The following is a 14,137-nucleotide window of genomic DNA, read 5'->3' as shown; positions in this document are numbered from 1 at the left end:
TATTCTCTTTTTGTCTAATATGGTGAATATAGTGAGTAGTTCACGAGTTCTGTTGTTTCCTACTCGAGTTAATTTTTGCACACGTTTCTATATCATACGATATATATTTATTATTTGATTTATTACTAAACACGAGATATTTATTCTTTCTTATTTAGGCCATTTATTGTTTCGCTATTACTAATGCTAATTATTGTATGTTTTTATTTTTTGTGTCCTTACAGGAAATGTTACTACATTTACCACCATCATTTTTCAGAATGTAATAGTATTTATTGTTTTTATTATACATGGATTATTCATTCCATATTTTCTATTTATTGTTTCTGAGTTACACATATACTATTTATTGTTTGTGTATCTGTTTTTTGTGTCTTTAAAGCAAAGTGTTAAAACGTACCATTACATACGTAGTTTTTCACAATTAATAACTTGCTTTTATATTAAAGTTCGAAATATGATAGTAATAGAGAAATGAGCTATTGTCAAGATCCGTACAAAAACTTTTGAAGATGTGCTGTGATGACGGACATGGCAGAAACTGGAACATTTTGCATTGAATCTTCAAGAATATTTCCAGGCGGAAATACTGCTGTGTCTAATGATCAGGATCTCGAAAACCAAGCTTCGATAAAACACAAACTGCCTATGAAACTAGAGAGAAAGGAAAAGTTGGTGAGAATAAATGAACAGGATGAAGAAAAAACAATAAATCAACCTGATGAAAAAGATCTTTCGACAGGTGGCCAAGTTCACGTTTTAACTGACAATCAGGAGAATTACGAAAATAACAATTCGAAAAAATGTCAATTCTTCAAACGTTGCTGTCCAAGTGAGTGATTTCACATTTATGGATTTTAAAATGGTTTTATGACAATGGTTTTTAATTGGTCTTGATCTTTTAGATTTTTGTTTGTTTGTTTGTTTGTTTTCGGTCAAATGCACTGCTTAGAATTGGTTTGGTTTGTTTTGAAATTCGCGCAAAGCTACACGAGGGCTTTCTGCGCTAGCCGTCCCTAATTTAGCAGTGTAAGACAAGAGAGAAGGCAGCTAGTCATCACCACCCACCGCCAACTCTTGGGCTACTCTTTTTACCAACGAATAGTGGGATTGACCATAAAATTATAACGCCCCCACTGCTGAAAGAGCGAGCATGTTTGGTGGGACGGGGATTCGAACCCGTGACCCTCAGATTGAGAGTCGAGCGCCCTAACCACCCGGCCATGTCGAGCCATTCTGCTTAAAATAGCTGAAGTTTGCCAAATATTAAATTTTTTAAGAATTTCATCTTCTCATAAGGTTGCTTACCATAATATGTAAGTGAAATTACGTGGAACAGTTGATTTATAGCAGTGTTAACGCTTTTGTAAGTATGTTCACAAATATTTAACTACATTCTAACTTGGTATGGCCCGGCATGGCTAGGTGGTTAGGGCGCTCGACTCACAATCTGAGGGTCGCGGGTTCGAATCCCCGTCACACCAAACATGCTCGCCCTTTCAGCCGTGGGGGCGTTATAATGTGACGGCCAATCCCACTAGCCGTTGGTAAAATAGTAGCCCAAGAGTTGGCGGTGGGTGGTGATGACTAGCTGCCTTCCCTCTAGTCTTACACTGCTAAATTAGGGACGGCTAGCGCAGATAGCCCTCGTGTAGCTTTGCGCGAAATTCAAAACAAACAAACAAAAACTTTGTATGTTTAACATAACTCTTGGTTTAATAGAGGAGTAAGTTCCCTCTCCGGTGGCTCAGCGGTAAGGCTGAAGACTTATAACGTTAAAAATCGGGTTTGTGCATAATAACAAACACACAAAACAAAATAGCAAAGTATCCACAGTTTTCTTCAAAATTTGAAAAACAAGAAGTCACAGGTGGTGTTTTTAGATTGCAAAAATGTACATCTTTCTGTATTGGAAAGATCGATAGGTTGTTAGAACAACGTCTTTCCTACATATGTCTGTAAACGTAACCGAAATAATAATTATGAAATATCTGGTACAAAATGGTGTGTTTTGGAATAATGTTTAGAAAGGAAAAGCAAAATACAACTTCATCATCTTGTTTAAATAAGCTAATGTTTTTTTGTCTGTTTAATTTTACAATTTTGTTATATCGCCTTTCGCTGTTTGATGTTCATCACATGACTTCGTTAGTTTAGTATAAAATTGTAGATATCATTGTGTTCTGAAATTATTATTGATATCGGCGAGATGCTGCGTTTCTTTCAGTGTTTTTAATTTTAGACTTACCAGTAATTTATTTTATTTTCAAATGATATTTTGTACTTTAGAAAAATACCTAGGCGTATTTTACTATCTTTCTCTGTCTGTGAGACAGCTAACTCAACCCACTAAATTGTATGTTGTAGTGAAAAATTATGAATTTTTGTTTTTAGATGGGCTGATTAAGATGTGTCTGAGTAAAGGTGAAGATAGACAGGTTGTAGCTCTCATTAAAGAGCTTATCGTATATTTGATTTTTTTGTCTCTTCTTTCTACAAGTAAGTACTAAGTTAAAGACTTTATGGAAGATATTTTCGTATTGTCTATGATGCATGTAGGTATTTACGCTTATTCACTCGACTATATGTACATAGGTATGTAAATATGTATACTGCTCTCGTTGCATCCATTCCGTTCTTTTTATTTTCATAGACAAATTTTTATCTTTCCAAGGAAACATTTGTTCCAATAAAACTTCTTGAATTTAGGATTTTACTCGCTTAAATAGTCTCTTTGATGCGCAGATTCCTTTAATCGTATATATTTGCCCTAATTCCGAATGGATCACTCTTTAATTTCACGTTGCACTTACACATGACATGCTCTTTTATACTTGACTTGTTGTCACTTAGTAAATTTGCATGTTTCCGCACTCGAGTTTGAAGCTATCTGGTGGTAAATTCTAAGTACCATCATGACTGGGACAATTTATTTCATTAACGACATTATATTTTTTGTGCAGAAATGTCATTTTTAAAAAACTAAAAAAAAACTCGCAATTTAAATTAAAGTTTAAAAATAACTTTTAAGTCTATTTGAAGGTAAACGCTACAAAAAAGATGAATGAGACAAGTCACTTCCGAGTTGACCAAGTCTGTTTCGAAAAAAAGAAAAGTCAATTATAATACATTGTCGGTATCTATTTACATTATACTTAATATTGAAAATAAACGGTTCAAATTGTATATAATCATTTATGTAATGTTCACCATACTTTAACTGCAGTTTTTGTATGTCACTGAATTTTAAAGTCAGTAAATATAATTCTTTCATATTACAAAACACTAAATGTGTATTCTCAATATTTGACAGGACATTTCAGTTAGCGTACAATTATTGCATACTGATGCCCGACAAATGGTCAGAAGTTCAGACTGTGTCAGTCAGCTTAGAATATTTTCAAAATGAAAGTTCGATTTTATTCTAATTTATGATATTTACATAAACGTAAAATGTATGAGATTTCATTGTATAATACAATGAATTATGTACTCGAATGATAACAGAGTTAGCTGTTTCTAATTGGTGTAAATATCAAAGATTATCATACTGTCAGCTTGTCTGAGGAATTTGTCCCTCAGATGGAACTGAAGAACACTGTCCAAATTGTAAGATGGATGATACTGATATTTCTTTACGAGTCTAAACGATTACATCTTCAAGAAGTTAGATTATGCATATACCTGTGTGTGTTATATTTGTAGAATTATATTTAAACGACAAATATGTGAGTTTCACATCAAAAAGAGAAAGCGGTAACTTAGAAGTAGAAAATAATTTTCTATTGTACCATCAAATATTATGAATTTCGTGAATGTAAATTTAGTTTCCTTTATTATTATTTAAAGTTCAGTGACATACAAAATTCTTTCTTCATTGTCAGAGTTAATGTATAGTGGACAAAAAGTTTGTTTTGGTTGCAAAGTTTAATCTGAAATGATAGACAGTAAACCCAATGTTTCAGTGTGTGTGATACTTTAAAAGTCTTTACTTACATATATTGAAGATAACACGTCAGTAGGAGAGGGGTATGTGAAGGTCAAGATTTAATATTCAGCACGACGGGGGACTGTCAATTTAGTTATGTATTTCAAGTGCAGGCTATGTTTTACCTACTTTCTAAAATAAAGAAACTTTGACTACTTTGGAGAATGTCCCTTATGTTTCATTCGTGGCGATTTATTCTATATGACTAATAACCTGCTAGAACAAGTATATACCACAGGTATTATCACATTGGACTGTAAATCAGTGTAAACATGTTGGATTTATAAAATGTGAAATACAATATATTTTATCGTAAGAAACAACAATTGAAATAATTTATCATGAACTTTTTTACTGTTATCACTGTTATTTTACAGATGTTGTTTGTTCTTAAAATCTTCAAAGGTAGGACATTATATTTGATAACTCTTGGATAAAATCGTCTTTCTCTACAGTATCCCAGAAAGTTTCATTGATAGAACCTGATAAATCTAACTGTGTTACTCTTTGATTAATTATAGATCGAACAATAAATTTATTCACTCTTGTCAATGCTGATCTCAAATACAAGCCATACACATTCATCAGGATTAAACATATTACAAGAATGATGAGTTTGACTAAGACCGTCGATTTCACACTGTTCTTTCTTTAGTACTTGTAAAATAGGGTACACTTGTTCAGTGTATATTAATAAGATTTGATTGAACCTATTTATTCAGTTACTTTTCATTATGAACTATAGTGTTTTAGTATGTATGAACATGAGAAATTTGTGCACATGATATTTTGAATCTGACAGAACAAAGATAATTTTTATCAGATATCAAATCAATACCACGTTAATCAAATCGATGTGTAAACAAAATAGAGATATTATTAACACATGCAACATGAATGACACGATTCAGTCCTTCTAGAAGAAAATATTGTTCAGTTTTGCGCTGTACAACTACATTGATGTTTAAGACCCACTGTTTAAGTTCCTCTCATTCTGTTGTAGAAAAAGTGATACCTTTCTTGGTTGGATATTAAACGGGACTCACTGCTGGCAAATTCCAGTTGTGGCTGAAAACAGACTTGTTGGATCTCATACCATAATTTTCAATTTCATAAGTTAAGCCTGTCGCCAACTATAAGAAGGACTTCATGTTACAATTAGTACAGTATCGAACTTTAGGTCTTGTACTTCATTGGAAAAGAAAAACTGTCTTTTATGGTATACTTATGATGCCAGTTCGTGATCATAATTACTGATATTTAACATTATTGCTCTAACCAGACAACTTTCTTTATGATTCCTTTGACAATCATATAACACATCAGGCTGTAACATATCAAATAACGACGTTACTGCCAATATAATATAAGCTATTAAACACTAATAAAATAATGCCTGGCGAGAACTTTGTAACTATGCATTTCAAGCTTTAAATACAAGTACCATTATTCAAAAATGCAAAAAAGCAATGTTTTTAACATGAAAGTCATAATTAATATATTTTAAGAAATCGAATACCTTACGTATTACTATTTCACAAATACCTAACCTAACACACACTCTCTTCTCTCTTGTTTTTTGTCTTCAAATGTTTGTGATTGTTAGTGCTAGAAGATGGATTCTGTTGAGTCCGAAAGTCCATGTGATGTAAGATTTTTCCAGTTTTTGTTGTTTTACTTAGTAATTTAAAGGAAGTGGAAGTTTTAGGTTTTCGTTAGGATTATGAAAAAGTTTTAAATATAATGTGTTTTATTTGAACATGTATATTTGGATATTTAAGTTTTTATGTGATGGTAATGAAGTGTACTTTTTTCTTGTGCTAAATTTATTGTGACACTAAACATACATCGATCACTAACGTTACTAAAAAGCGACGTGGATTTTTATGGACGACTAAGAAGTTATACTTGTATGTTTTATATAAATCAATTACATTATAAGTTTTAGATGAATGTAAAAATCTAAAGGTATTTCCCGAAAGTTGCTAATTTTAAAGTTTCTACTAGGTAGTCAGTTATGCTAGACAATTTCAACAATATAAAAAACAATAATTAAATTTTGAAATTAGACAAAAAATAAGGCGTGTCCATCCTTTAGATGCCATTTTGAAGAATCTTTTTTGATTATTAATCAGACGTTTAGTAAACTGGATTATTTTTATTTACATAATTAGGTTTGTACAGAATATAATAAATATTCATTTAAATGCAGAAAAAGGTGGAATAAGTTGAGAAAGCATTACTGTCATAATAATCTTGTTAATGATACAGACAAAGTTCTATTTAATTTGTCTAATTATCAGTTGGATGCAATTAAAAAAGTATTCTTGTGTAGTTTGAAGTTTGCATTACCGCCTTCTTAAATTAATTTTAAAAATTACTTGTTACATGTTGGATGTTTACTTAAACAGGTTTCTTAGCAATAGATTTGGAGTCGTAGGAATGAACCTGATGATTGTGTTAAAACTCAGATTAGGGGTTTAGGTTTATCGGCGTTTTAGAACTATAGTTATAATTATAAATGCTCTTATATCAATAAAGAGGAATTGGATGTCAATAAAAGTTAAAACATTGCATTAATGAAACCTGATAAAGGAAATAGTGTTTTCATTTTTAAATAAATCTCATTACATTCTCAAAACAGAATGTAATTCGAATGATTGTAGTAAATTCAAAGGCCTTGAAAGTGATCCTACCCAAACCAAAGAAAATAGGTTACAAATGTTTTTTTTTTTTTGAAATTAAATAAAAGGTTATTTATTGATACAAAATGACTATTCTAAGATAAGACTTCTAGATACTATCCTGATACATAATATGGGTCCTCTGGTGAATCAGCGGTAAGTTTATGGACTTACAATGCTAAAATCCGGGGTTCTATTTCTCGCGATGGACACAGCACAAAGCCAATGTAGCTTTGCTTATAAACAAAAAGTTGCCAGAACACACCAATAGTATACTTATAATCACGAACTGGCAGACTTTTTAGCGTAATTTTTGGATCATTTTAGTTATAACGACTAAACCATGAAAGACAGTTTTATGTTTTCTTATGAGATGCAGGGCCAGGGATTTGATAGAAATGTGTACTGTGCTAATTGGGACATTGAGAACCTATATACGAACATTCCATTCATTTAAAGACAATATTTCTGCACAAAAACGTCTAATGTTATATATTAATTTGTTTCTCCTAGTCATGATGCTAGGAATATAGGTGGATAGTTTCAAACTGGGGTGCGAAACATGCAAATCTACTGAATGATAAGTCAAATATAAATAAACATGACATGCGTGAGTGTAATTTAGATTAAGGAGTAATCGGTTCAGGATTATGGCAAGGAGTAGGGATGAAAGAAGTTTGTACATCAAAGAGACTTTCCTACTAAGTAAGCGACTAAATCCTCAATTCAAAGAAGCAGAATTGTCAATAAAATTGAAATAATATTTGTTCAAAAAGTATCCAATTAAATACTTGTTTAACCTGTGAACAAACTTAAAGAATCACCAACCTAAACTTCTGGAAATATGATTAACATTGTTTTTAAATTAATAAATGAAAATATTTTTGTCAGAGTTTCGAAAGTATTTGTATTTTCTGTGTAAAAAAAATACTGAATATTCGTATTGAATAATTTAGTAACTTAATAATCTCAAAGTCTTACAGTTCTATTGTATTGTAAAAGTATTCAAAACAATCATATATACTTATGTAGGCAATATCTTTGTCTCTTGATGCTTTCAGTAATTTTCACGATGGTGGGAATAAATCATTTCTATTTCACAAGTATCCTAAAATCTCTGTTTCTGGACACCACTTTTCCGGACTCAAGTAGTAATTTGAAAGAAGCTAAGTACATTGATGATTTTTGGAACGTAAGGAGCTGTTGTATTAAGATCTGATAGATAGTGATCCAGTTTTTTCAGGCTAGCTTGTGTTTCAAATGTATATGTGATTGTTTCTCTATGTGCTTGTAATCGCAGGTATTGATTTGGTAATGAATGAAACGTAATTGTGTGAATCATTTCCAGACTCTTTGAAACTTATTGTTTTTTAAAGTTTTATAAGGTACGACACATTTAAACTCTATAATTACATTGAAACGATTTTACCTTAGAAGGATATGAAATTATCACAAGTCACAATTGGCATAATCTGTTTTAAAGTTTACTATCCTGTATTATAATGAGCAAAATAATCAAAATGTAATGGAAATTTGTAGTAAACTCTTCAAAGCAGTTAAGGGCTAATCAGAATTTTCAGTATTTTAGCTATGACAAGGCACAACAATTGATATTGAACAATATCAATAACACCCCTCAGCCTCCCAGTGGTACAGCGGTATGTCCGCCGATTTACAACGCTATAAATCGGTTTCGATACCCGTGGTGGGCAGAGCACAGATAGCCCATTGTGTAGCTTCGTGCTTAACTGTATGCATTCACCCCTCAGTTTATTGTTACACAAAACAGGTTTCATATGACCAATCGTGTGATTTGATTTGATTTCATTGGTTTATAAAAGTGAAGGAAACAGTGTATCCTCAACAGTTTGAATAAAAGCAGAGTGTAAAAGAGATTCAGATTGCTATTAAAATATACTAGGACTCCATAAAAGACACTTGCACATTTTAATGATATGGCAAACAGTCTCATAAAATTTGGTTAGCGGATGCCGACTCTGTTTCAGACCACCAACACTTAGCAATGACAACAACCCCGCAAAATTTTCTCTACTTAACAATATGGTTCTCAGCTTCCCAACTGAATCGATAGTTCAGAGCATTAAATGGACGACAAGTCAGCACAATATGGTCAGAAAGAGCTTTAACAAGTTCGGCCTTTGGGCTAAACAACCAATGGTGTGTGTTTCTCTAACCCATCGCTACAAAATAGTCTGTCTTCAGTGGTGTCAAGAACTGCGGAATGGGCAAACGACATCCGGATGACTGTCTTGTTCACATAGGAATCAAGCTTTTCACTACAGCCAAATACGATACGTATATATGTATTTGTAGAGTGATCAACACCAGATTTAATCCCAATTCCACAGAGAAAAGACACACATACGGTGGTGGTGACATATTAGCCTGAGAATGAACTAGTACTTTTGGCCACACTGACCTTTTTTGTGTTACAATACGGTACTATGAATGCTATATTATACAAGTAATCCCCCCTTTTTACTTGAACTAGTGAGAAGTTGCCTACAATAAGATGGTGTTGAGTGAAAGGACTGGCTATCACGCTTACAGGATTTGAATCTGATTGAATAGTTATGAGATGTTCTTGGAATTCACTTGTCAGCACTTGATTTACCTCCTACAAGTGTTAATGAACTGGAAGTAGATCTAATAAAGAAGAAGGTAATATTACCCCGGTATCTCATTGATTTACTCATTTCAGGTATGCATTAGATGCCAAGGTAACGATATATACTTTACTAATAAACATTTTCTGATAATTTATCGGGATTTTAACTTTATATTACCAAATGAATATTTGTGAACAAGGACTCCAATATTAGATCACATAAATAGCCAGATGATATGTACTTTTGAAAATTAACTCAGGGTGCCATTGGTATTATTTACCAACAGTAGTTTGGCCTTGTCATAACTGTAATATTACAAAAACAATTTTTTTATAATTCTGTAATTGTTTTTGGCAATGCCCTTATAGCTAAAAAAGCACAAAACATTTTTATAAAATAATGTCAGTCATATCTCTCTCAGCAGTTAAATACCTGCTGGTATCCATTGAACAGCTGGGGAGAATGAAGGAATTTGGGTAAAGTGTGTGTGTGATTAAGGACACAATATAATATCTCGACCTCAACGTATCGATTAGGAGTAGTATTAACAACTACACCATGTTACCTCCATATTTTATAGTGCTTAAATTAAGCTTTCACCTAAAAAGTGTGTTACGGATTACTGGTAAGGAGCTCGTTAAAATTCGACGGCATGGAACTCTTTAAAATTTTTGTTAAAGTTGCCCCCCATTTCTTACAATCGATTTATCCTTATGTGCCTACTGATAAGGAACTAATGATCATTGATCAATTTCAATTTATATATAGAATCCCTTTCAAGAAAGTTATACGACCTTACCGGTGTAAAAATGCACGTTACAGTATTCTCAAACGCGTTGCCTTTCTGTAAGTTTATCGAGCTAAAACTTTGTGTATAGGGGGTTAAACAGAGTTCCTTTGAAGAAACATAGTGTGATGTTTCCTGTTATTTTCAGTGCGGTTTGTCTTATAATTTACAAATTTTTTGGAGGCGTATAGGACCTGGTAAATAATAATAAAAAATGTTAATTTGTGAAATTCCTCAGGCCGAACTGGTTCATTTGGTAGCTCACTTAAAATTCAACTTCGTATAGTGACTGGGTTATGTCTGTACACACGAACGAAATGAGAGAGAATGTGAAAGACTGCACGGCAAATGTAGTAACATGTGCAGAGGAAATGAAAATACGTCGGCTATACCGACAGACCCGATATTCGTTGGACTAGGGATTACGAACCTGTGGCGTCGTAACACTAGTGTGAATCTACCACTTAATCATAAAAACAACACTATCTCTCTCTTTCTAGTTATATATATATATACTGTTCCAACAAAACTCACACTGTACAGCCGCAGAATTGGGTATAATAAATTCAATGTGTTCTGCCTAATAGAAAATAAAAACTTTCCGAAGATTCCAGCAGGTTCCAACACTTTCCCAATTGCTTCTATCACCACTTCTGGTTTGCCCCAGTCGTACATTATCTACTCTGACACTAATTCTAATGCTCACATCCAGTGAACATAACGCTAGAAATAAATCTTACAAGGACAGCTTGTATGTCAACCCCCTCATCCCCACGAATAAGATGCATTTGACTCGGAGTAAGGCATAAAATACTTCATATGCATTTATGTCAAGAATAAGTCTTATGGACTAATAAAATATAAGTTCATACTTTACCCTTTAGTCAGGTAACACATATGTACTCATTTTATAAAAATATAGAAACAGAATTAATCCAAGTTATATAAGATTGTAACACATATGACGGTGATGGAATTGTTGTGTGAACAAAAATGAACACTTGCAAATTGGGTACCACTAGTTCTACACTTTGTAGAATATATATCATATGACCTTTTGTGTTGCCTTGTGGTGATAAAATTGACCCGGCCTTCAGACTACTAGATAAAAACGCCAACCGCCACTATGCTATAAACTGGGGATTGATTGAAAACCACCAGATTTCAATCTCGTTGAACATATATGAGATGTTCGTGGAAGACGCGTCACACTATTTGAATGGACTCCAAATACTAGAAGTGTCATTAAAATAGCTCTATTCATGTAGGGATAAAGTGTATATATATATATAGAATGTTCTTTAGAAAGCGGTTGTACGTTTCTTACAAATATCTTCAGACAACTAAAAATGTCCTGGAAACAGCACTTTCAGATGAATGATCAAGAGTACTTCAGAATATTATCAATACCGTTGTTTTAGGAATGTAAATTCGGCGCCATACTATTTTTGTTGTTCGTGATAACTAGACTCCGTATTAGAGGGAGCTGTAAGTACATAAAGCTATATTTACTAAAAGTTTATTGGAGAGTAAGGAGAATGACTGGTCAATTGGCTATTCATATACACTGAATCATCAGATAACTGAACTACGAGGGATTATTGGCATTATTCTATAATAATGGTTTTGCTTTGTCATAGATAAAATATTATAAATTCTAATTTCTTTTTAACTGTTCGATGCAATTTATAATATTCATAGCATTATAGAATGAAAATAATTAGTGAAGTCCCAACAAGAAATTTGTTCATTTCAGAAGTGGTTAACAGGCAGTGGTTTTGTACAGTATTTAATTTTTCCCTTTTTATTTGACTGAATTACAAATACAAAAGAAAATTAACAATGGCCAATAGTAAGTCTTGGTTCAATTTAAACTGTTTTTCCTGTATATGATTAAAAAGTAATTTTACATAAGTCAGATCTAATCATTTGAGCTGCGAGATATTTCACGTATCCCAAGGGTATGTATAAACACACATAGGTACATTAGTAACCTTTAATTCCTGTGTTAAAAATCAAAAGTAACCTTCTTTCTTTACATAAAATAGCATTTTAATAATTTGTAGCATATAATTGCCAAAAACAGCTACTTTTGAATAAAAGACTAGCATTTACAGTTCTAGAAACGTATTAAAGTTTACACTGACTAATACGTTCTTGTAGATTCTCCATTATTTGTTAATTAAATATCAAATAATCAACATTAAGTTTAAAACATATTCTTGCAAAATAAGCTTGTAAGTTCGATACAATTGTATCATAATGTCATCAGAGAATAGTAAATGTATTTTCGTTATGTATTGTAATGAACTGATGAATTTTTTATTGCTGCTTTTGATCTAAAACTTAGTTTGCAGAGCACGTGATGCTAGATGCCTTATATTGGGATACCTGGTACAACGAAAAAACCACAGTGGGTAATGAACGATCTATACTCTACGTTAACCGATTACTAGGAGCGCCTCGATTACGCCAGTTACGAGTGCGCAATAACTCTTGTATAATTCCTGACGAATTTAAAAGAGCTATTACAGACTGTTACAATGTCTACTCTTCCAAGAACGAAGATACTCAATCGTATGGAGTATATGATGGTACAGCGTGAGTACAGCTGTATATTGAGTGCTAACTTGAACTATGTGAAACGTTAGTCAGTCGTAAGTCAAATAATAAATACAGTCTCGAATTCAGTAGATGAAATTACTCATAAATGCTTCACTTATGACAAATATAATATAATTTGTTAAGGTTTATTTAAATGTTTTGTGATAGAGCTTTAGATTACATTTATAGTAATGGTAAATAATTTTCCACCAGAACAGCGACATTTAAGCGCATGGGCTAAACGGCCATGTCAGAGCTCACATCATAATTTGACCTACTGATAAGAAGGACGGCAACCAAGTAGCAGTACTTGTTACTACTATCACAAGGGTCTTGTTGGAAAGTAACAACAATGCTGACTACAAAGATGGTTATGTATCTGTGTTAGAATTTGTTACCCAGAATTTGGTGATTCGATTACCGTAATTTTTGGCATGGTAACTGCAGATTTTTAGCTTCCATAACCCAGAATTAACGGATTCGATTACCGTAATTTTTGGCATGGTAACTGCAGATTTTCAGCATCCATAACCCAGAATTAACGGATTCGATTACCGTAATTTTTTGGCATGGTAACTGCAGATTTTCAGCATCCATAACCCAGAATTAACGGATTCGATTACCGTAATTTTTGGTTTGCTAATTCAAAACTGTCCAACGGTATATATGGGTTATTTTGTTCTAGGATTTTCCCCTGAAAATGGGATAAAAATGGCACTAAAATAGGTTAGATTTCCGCTTCTTATACTTTTTTGCTTGGATCATCCACAGTTGGCTGGCTCGATTATTGTATTTTTTGTATAGTAACTGGATAATGTCCGGCGGTATACAGGGATATTTTATTTTAAGATTCTTGCCCGACAAGAGGGATGAAAAATACCTTGAAATGGGGCACATTTACACTTTTTGCTCCCATCATCCACAGTTGGCTGGCTCGATTACTGTAATTTTATATGTTAACTGGAAACTATCCGACGATCTAGATGAGCTATTTTGTTTTATAATTTTTACTCTAGAAGTGGGTAAAAAAAGTCTCTGAAGTATCGTACACTTCCACTTTTTTGTAGGTTTTTTTTGCTTTGAATTTAAAGACACAAGTACTTACTTTCACAAAGCAGAGTATGCAATTAGTATCTGATGAGGTTGTTAGGGATTAAATAACAGAAGAAAGAATGAAGGGGAGCATTATCTAACATTGTCCTTTATACAATTTTTGCTTCCTTAACAGATGCCCTCAGCTAGTTTTTACAACACGCCTAAGACTGAAAGCAACTTAGGCAACTTAATTCAAAACTTGGTTTTTCCGATCCTTCGGCACGCTAACCATTATTTCTTTCAAATTAACTCACAGATTATATTTTATGAAGCGCATTACATTTATACAGGATAGATTTTCAACTTACCGTATTTTTCGGTGTATAAGACGCACCCGTATTTTGAAGAC

At 32.8% G+C, this 14,137-nt stretch overlaps 1 protein-coding gene across 1 annotated transcript in view; it reads left to right on the top strand.

Annotated features, from left to right (window-relative positions):
* The first annotated feature begins 531 nt into the window (after positions 1-531).
* LOC106467302 (polycystin-2-like) overlaps positions 532-14,137 on the top strand; it is a 44,173-nt gene continuing 30,567 nt past the window's right edge. The window contains exons 1-4 of the mRNA XM_013927640.1: positions 532-832; positions 2,395-2,499; positions 9,296-9,354; positions 12,440-12,690. Coding sequence (XP_013783094.1) covers positions 532-832; positions 2,395-2,499; positions 9,296-9,354; positions 12,440-12,690 — 716 coding nt within the window. The remainder of the gene's footprint in view (positions 833-2,394; positions 2,500-9,295; positions 9,355-12,439; positions 12,691-14,137) is intronic.

Source organism: Limulus polyphemus, unplaced genomic scaffold (genome assembly GCF_000517525.1).
Source record: "Limulus polyphemus unplaced genomic scaffold, Limulus_polyphemus-2.1.2 Scaffold2561, whole genome shotgun sequence".
Taxonomy (NCBI): Eukaryota; Metazoa; Arthropoda; class Merostomata; order Xiphosura; family Limulidae; genus Limulus; species Limulus polyphemus.
Note: the sequence above shows the minus strand (reverse complement) of the source record. Positions and strands in the feature narration are given on the sequence as shown.